Source organism: Cariama cristata, unplaced genomic scaffold (genome assembly GCF_000690535.1).
Source record: "Cariama cristata isolate BGI_N322 unplaced genomic scaffold, ASM69053v1 scaffold13275, whole genome shotgun sequence".
NCBI classification, from domain to species: Eukaryota; Metazoa; Chordata; class Aves; order Cariamiformes; family Cariamidae; genus Cariama; species Cariama cristata.
In genome coordinates this window covers 6,120-11,604 of record NW_009618193.1, presented here as the reverse complement: position 1 = coordinate 11,604, position 5,485 = coordinate 6,120, and the positions used below count along the sequence as shown (strand labels likewise).

The 5,485-nt window shown below is 60.3% G+C and overlaps 2 protein-coding genes across 2 annotated transcripts in view; one reads left to right on the top strand and one right to left on the bottom strand.

Annotated features, from left to right (window-relative positions):
- Positions 1–491: 491 nt before the first annotated feature.
- NOX1 (NADPH oxidase 1) lies at positions 492–3,909 on the top strand (the record flags this gene model as incomplete). Its single annotated transcript, XM_009700762.1, has 12 exons — positions 492–587; positions 1,017–1,127; positions 1,208–1,292; positions 1,370–1,515; positions 1,593–1,774; positions 1,991–2,129; positions 2,240–2,332; positions 2,502–2,737; positions 2,818–2,980; positions 3,107–3,253; positions 3,459–3,583; positions 3,783–3,909. Coding segments are annotated over 12 exons (1,650 nt in total), but the record flags the coding sequence as incomplete, so codon positions are not given.
- Positions 3,910–5,262: 1,353 nt separating this feature from the next.
- Positions 5,263–5,485, bottom strand: part of CSTF2 (cleavage stimulation factor, 3' pre-RNA, subunit 2, 64kDa) — a gene marked incomplete at its 5' end in the record, with an annotated part of 6,267 nt that continues 6,044 nt past the window's right edge. Inside the window, one exon of the mRNA XM_009700761.1 lies at positions 5,263–5,385. Within this exon, the coding sequence (XP_009699063.1) occupies positions 5,263–5,385 (123 nt within the window). The remainder of the gene's footprint in view (positions 5,386–5,485) is intronic.

The window sequence follows — 5,485 nt, the reverse complement described above, 5'->3', positions numbered from 1 at the left end:
AAATTACTTTAAAAAAAAGATCCAAATGCAAGGCAGAGTGGTTTGGGGAGTTCTGCAAAAAAATTGATAGCTGTGAGAGAGGCCCAGCGTGGGGTGCAGCAAGGTTAGGCAGGGGATGGCAGCATGGTGGGGCAGGGGGAGGGTGAGCCAGCTCCCTCAGAAATTTCCTCCTCCCCAAGTCTTCCCTGCTCAGCCCCGACCACTCTCCAGATCTGCCCTCCCACCGTGCAGGTGTTGCCCACACCTGCCTTTCCTCCTTCCTCATGCGTGGGTGATGCACAGGGCTGTGGGTGACAAGACAGTTATTTTGCAAGACTCCCACACCTTTCGCCCCGCGTCCCAGCCCCATGCGTGCTGCCGCAGCCCATAACGAAGCAGGAGGGGATGAGCTGTCCTGACACCCTCCGGCTGCACCTGCACCCAAGTGCTGCGGGGTGAAGGGGGGGGTCCCAGGCCAAGGTCCCTCATGAAGCTGCACCTTTCCCCCACAGGCAGCCTGGCTGGGCATCAACATCTTCCTCTTCACGTACTACTTTCTGTTCTTTGACCGGGATGAGCGGTATTTCTACACCAGGGCCATCCTTGGGGTAAGGCACTCCGTCACAGCACCCTGCCTGCCCGGGCACGCGTGCCCCTTGGAGCCCTCCTGCAGTGGGGTAGGGGCTGCAGCATCCCATGCCCCTTCCTTGGCCTATCCTCTTCCACCTCACCCTTGCTCTGTCCCAGTCCTCATCCCACCATTGCTCCATGCTGGTCCCTGTTTTGTCCCAGCTCAGCATCACCCTCTCCCAGTCCTCCTCCTCCTTGTCTCCTGGCTCAGCATCACCCCCTCCCAGTCCCCAGCTCAGTCCACCATCGCTCCCTCCCAGTTCCCACCCCAGCATCACTCAGTCCCAGCTCAGCATCGCTTGGCCCCATCCTGTCCCAGTCCCGGCACAGCACCATGCTGGGCAGAGCTATGGGGGGGCCAACTGCGGCACAGGACAGCGGCGCTCACCCCCTGCTCCTCTCCCCAGTCTGCCTTGGCGTGGGCACGAGCATCAGCCAAGTGCCTCAACTTCAACAGCATGCTGATCCTGCTGCCTGTCTGCCGCAACCTCCTCTCCTTCCTCCGCGGGACCTGCTCGGTGAGTGCCCCGTGACGGCATGGCCAGCGTGGCCATCCCCGTTCCCGTCCCCATCCCGACACCACCACCTCTCCCCGCAGTGCTGCAGGCGAACGCTGCGGAAGCAGCTGGACCACAACCTCACCTTCCACAAGCTGGTGGCCTATGCGCTGGCCCTGCTCACAGGTACCACCCCGTGCTGGGTTGGAGCATGGTGGGGACTGGGAGGTGACCAGGTGGGTGACTGCCTGTCCTCTGCCCAGCCGTGCACACTATTGCCCATCTCTTCAACCTGGAGCGCTACAACCACAGCCAGCAAGCCACTGACCGCAGCCTCCCCGCCATCCTCTCCAAGATGCATCTGCAGGGCAGTGACAAGTGGTTGAACCCCATCCACTCCAACCAGACGGTGAGCACGGCCTGAGCATCCAGCCCCATGCCACCACCTGTCACCTGCCCCCCTAACCCATGCTGCCGCCCCTGCAGACCGTCGAGTACGTGGCCTTCACCACCATCCCGGGGCTGACGGGGGTCATCATCACGCTGGCACTTATCCTCATGGTCACATCCTCCACCGAGTTCATCCGCAGGAACTATTTTGAGGTCTTCTGGTACACACACCACCTCTTCCTCATCTACTTCATTGGCCTTGTCATCCACGGTGTTGCGTAAGGATCCTCACCGCTCCCCGAAGGCAGGACAGACCCTGGGTAGGGCAGCCCTGCCTGCCCCAGGGGAGTGGTGCAGCCCTGGAGAGGGTCCAGTGGGGCTGTGGGCTCCTCATTCCCAGGGCTGGCTATCCCAGCCAGCCTCACACAGCACGGCTCAGCCCTGGATAGGGGGGCAGGAGCCAGCCCCTGGGCTCACCCCTCGCCTCCCCGCAGGGGGCTGGTGCGGGGGCAGACCGAGGAGAGCATGGAGGAGGTGCACCCCCATCGCTGTGCCCGCTATCTCACACAAAAGGACGAGGACTGCAGCCACGACTGCTGCAAAGACCCCGAGTTCGGGAGCATCCCCGCCGAGGTAGGGCAGTGGCTGGCGGGACGGCTACAGGGGGGAGAACCCCTTCCCTTACCCATGGGGTGCTGCAGCCCTAGCCCTCCCCAATCCTTTGCTCTCCTCCATCTCTGCAGTCTTGGAAGTGGGTTCTGGCCCCCGTTCTCCTCTACATCTTCGAGCGGATCCTCCGGGTCTGCCGTGCGTGGCAGAAAGTGGTTGTCACCAAGGTGGGTGGTGCAGGAGCCTGTGCCTACTGCCAGCTCCTTCCCTCACAGCCACCGGTGCTGCAGCTCCTTGCCAGGGTGGTCGTGGGGAGGTGGGCAGAGGCTGCTGCCAAAGCCCCTTGCCCAGGGACAGGAACCAGGCTGGGCACTGAGCCCTATCCCTGCTCCGCAGGTGGTCATGCACCCTGCCCGCGTGCTGGAGCTGCAGATGCAGAAGAAGGGCTTCCGCATGGAGGTGGGGCAGTACATCTTCGTCAACTGCCCTGCCATCTCCCTGCTGGAGTGGCACCCCTTCACCCTCACCTCGGCACCTGAGCAGGACTTCTTCTCCATCCACATCCGGGCAGCCGGTGACTGGACGGAACGTCTGATCGATACCTTCCAGCAGCAGAACCTGGAGATGCCCAGGTAGGCTGGGGAGCACCAAAACAGACCATCCTGGGGATTTGGTGAGGTTGTACCTCTTACCCAGGCCCTCCCTTGGCCAGGATCGAGGTGGATGGCCCCTTTGGCACGGCCAGTGAAGACGTGTTCCAGTACGAGGTGGCCATGCTGGTGGGAGCAGGCATAGGCGTCACCCCCTTCGCCTCCATCCTGAAGTCCATCTGGTACAAGTTCCAGCAGGCTGACCAGACCCTCAAGACCAAGAAGGTATGGAATGTCCCATGGGACCAGCTGTGGGTTTCTGCATTCTGGGCTTCCCGATCCTTGACAGTGCATCCTTCCACCCTTCCTGCTCTGTTCTACCTTGAGCAACCCCTTTCCCCCTGATCCCAGATCTACTTCTACTGGCTCTGCCGGGACACGGGAGCCTTCGCCTGGTTCAATGACCTGCTTGCCTCGCTGGAGCAGAAGATGGCAGAGTCTGGCAAGGCGGACTTTCTCACCTACCGTCTCTTCCTCACTGGCTGGAACGCCAGCATTGTGAGTCGACCATGGGCGGGCAAGGGGGGACACAGGGTGGCCAAATCAAGCAGGAAAGGCAGGGCAAGCACAGCAACGGCTTGCAGGCAGAAGGTCTGGGAGCGGTGTTTGGTGGGCATCAGCAATGGATCTTCCTCCGTGGCAAGGGACTGGAGGTGGGCTCGCAGGTGGTGGCTGGGGTCCTCACCGTCCCTGCTCTGCCCAGGCCAACAACGTAGCGCTCCACTTCGACACTGCTACAGACACGGTGACGGGCCTCAGGCATAAAACCATCTTTGGGCGGCCTATGTGGAACAGCGAGTTTGCGGCAGTGGCCGCAGCCCACCCCAGGTGAGAACCAGGCAGGGGGTTTGGGGTGCTGGAGCCGGGAGGCACCCCCTCCTCCCTGGCCTCCAGTGCTCGGCTGGGCATCGCTGGCTTTGGGAGGGGCATGGTCATCCCCTCGCAGGTTGCAGGGACCCCAAAAAGCTCTTAAATCACTTTTCATTGAGCTGCCCGCCCAGTGCTGATGGCCCGGTACTGTGGGCAGGTCGGTGGTCGGCGTGTTCCTCTGTGGGCCAGGAGGCTTGGCAAAGAGCCTGCAGAAGTCTTGCCACCAACACTCCAGCCTGGACCCCAGGAAGGTCAAATTCTATTTCAACAAGGAGAACTTCTAAATGCCAGCCAGACTGGGAACCCAGTGGGCAGGGAACCTTGCCAGTCTCGCTTCACCCCCCATGCCAGAGCACAGCCAGGGATAAGCACCTGCTGAAGAGTGCATGCACCGAAGCCAGGCAAGACATGGCTTCTCCATGAGCAAGTCCAGGTTCAAAGACTGCTGCCTTCTTGACACTGTCTACAAGGGGTCCCCATGGAGAGAGTGGGCCTGCATCTCCACATGGCCCCTCTGTTGAGAAACCAGAGGCACATGCTGCGATGATGCTGCTGGAGCAGTGGGAAGCAGCAGGAGCGCCCAGCGGGCTGGGCAGAACCATGGGACGGGGATGAGGACGGGACATGGGCATGCCGAGCAGGCACTGGGGGCCAAACATGCCCCTCCGGGCTTGAACAGTCGTTTGTGTAAAAGGGTAAATTAAACTTGCTTTCCTTTGCAATAAAAGCCTCTGTGGTGACTCGGTCTGTGCAGGTACGAAGGGAGTCCACTCTTTGCCCCCTTGTAGGGCTGCAAGAAAAAAGCTGGTTCACAGCAATCCCTCCGGGGTGCAGGGTAAGGACCTCCCCCTAGAGCCAGCCCACACCACCTGCTGGGCACACACCAGCACACAGGCCAACTTCAAATGCAGCTCCTGCAAAGGCAACAAATTCAGCTCGAGCATATGCAGAAAAGAGGAAAACCACCCTCCCTGAGCAGACCAGCATGGTAACTGATACAGCAATTGGATACAGAGCCCTTCCCGCCCGGTCGGCAGGGACAGAAAGCCGAGCTCCCCATCCTGCCCTTTCCTTACACCCCTGTGAACAGCACGGCACATAAGAAATCCCATGAGTAGTTCTTGCCCTGCTGTTGGGGAGAAGGGAGGAAGGCGAGCAGTTTGGACTAGCCTGGAGCCAGGCCAGACTGCTCCCCGAACCCAACAGTCCCACTCCAACCTCTACAAGAGATCAAACAAGGCAGTCAGAGACATGGCTTTACTCAAACCCTCCTCCCGCTTTATTTCAAACATCATAAAATATACACACAGAAAAAAAAAGGATGAACGGGAAGGGAAAACATTAGAGGCGGGGAGGAGAAACCCCCCCGAAGGGAAAACATTAGAGGCGGGGAGGAGAACCCTCCCCGAAACGCAGCATCAGCTCAGACAGAATGGGAAACAGCTGCCATGGAGCATAGCCTCTGTCCAGGCGGACGGCATCTCCACCACGCGCCTGCTGGGGCTGTGAGAAGGAAGGGGAGGAGAGTGAGCCCCAGCATGGAGAGGAAAAGCAGGGCAGAGCCCTATCCTGTGCAGTTCTCCAGTTTACTGAAGGGGAACAGGCACAGGCCGAGGCTGAGTTAAGAATATCACCTGTCAGGGTGCTCCCGTGGACTTCTGGATTTGCTCCTTCAGAATAAGGATGCTCTGCCGTTGCTCCGGGGGCAGCATGGCTATCTGGTCTGCTGTCAACTGCAGAACCTGCATGATCAGGGCTGCCTGTGGGGAAAGGGGGGAATCAGAGACGTGACCTGCCAGAGCAGTCATGGGTTAACAGAGCCAGGAAGGGGCTGTCCCCACCACAGTAAGAAAGTGCTGC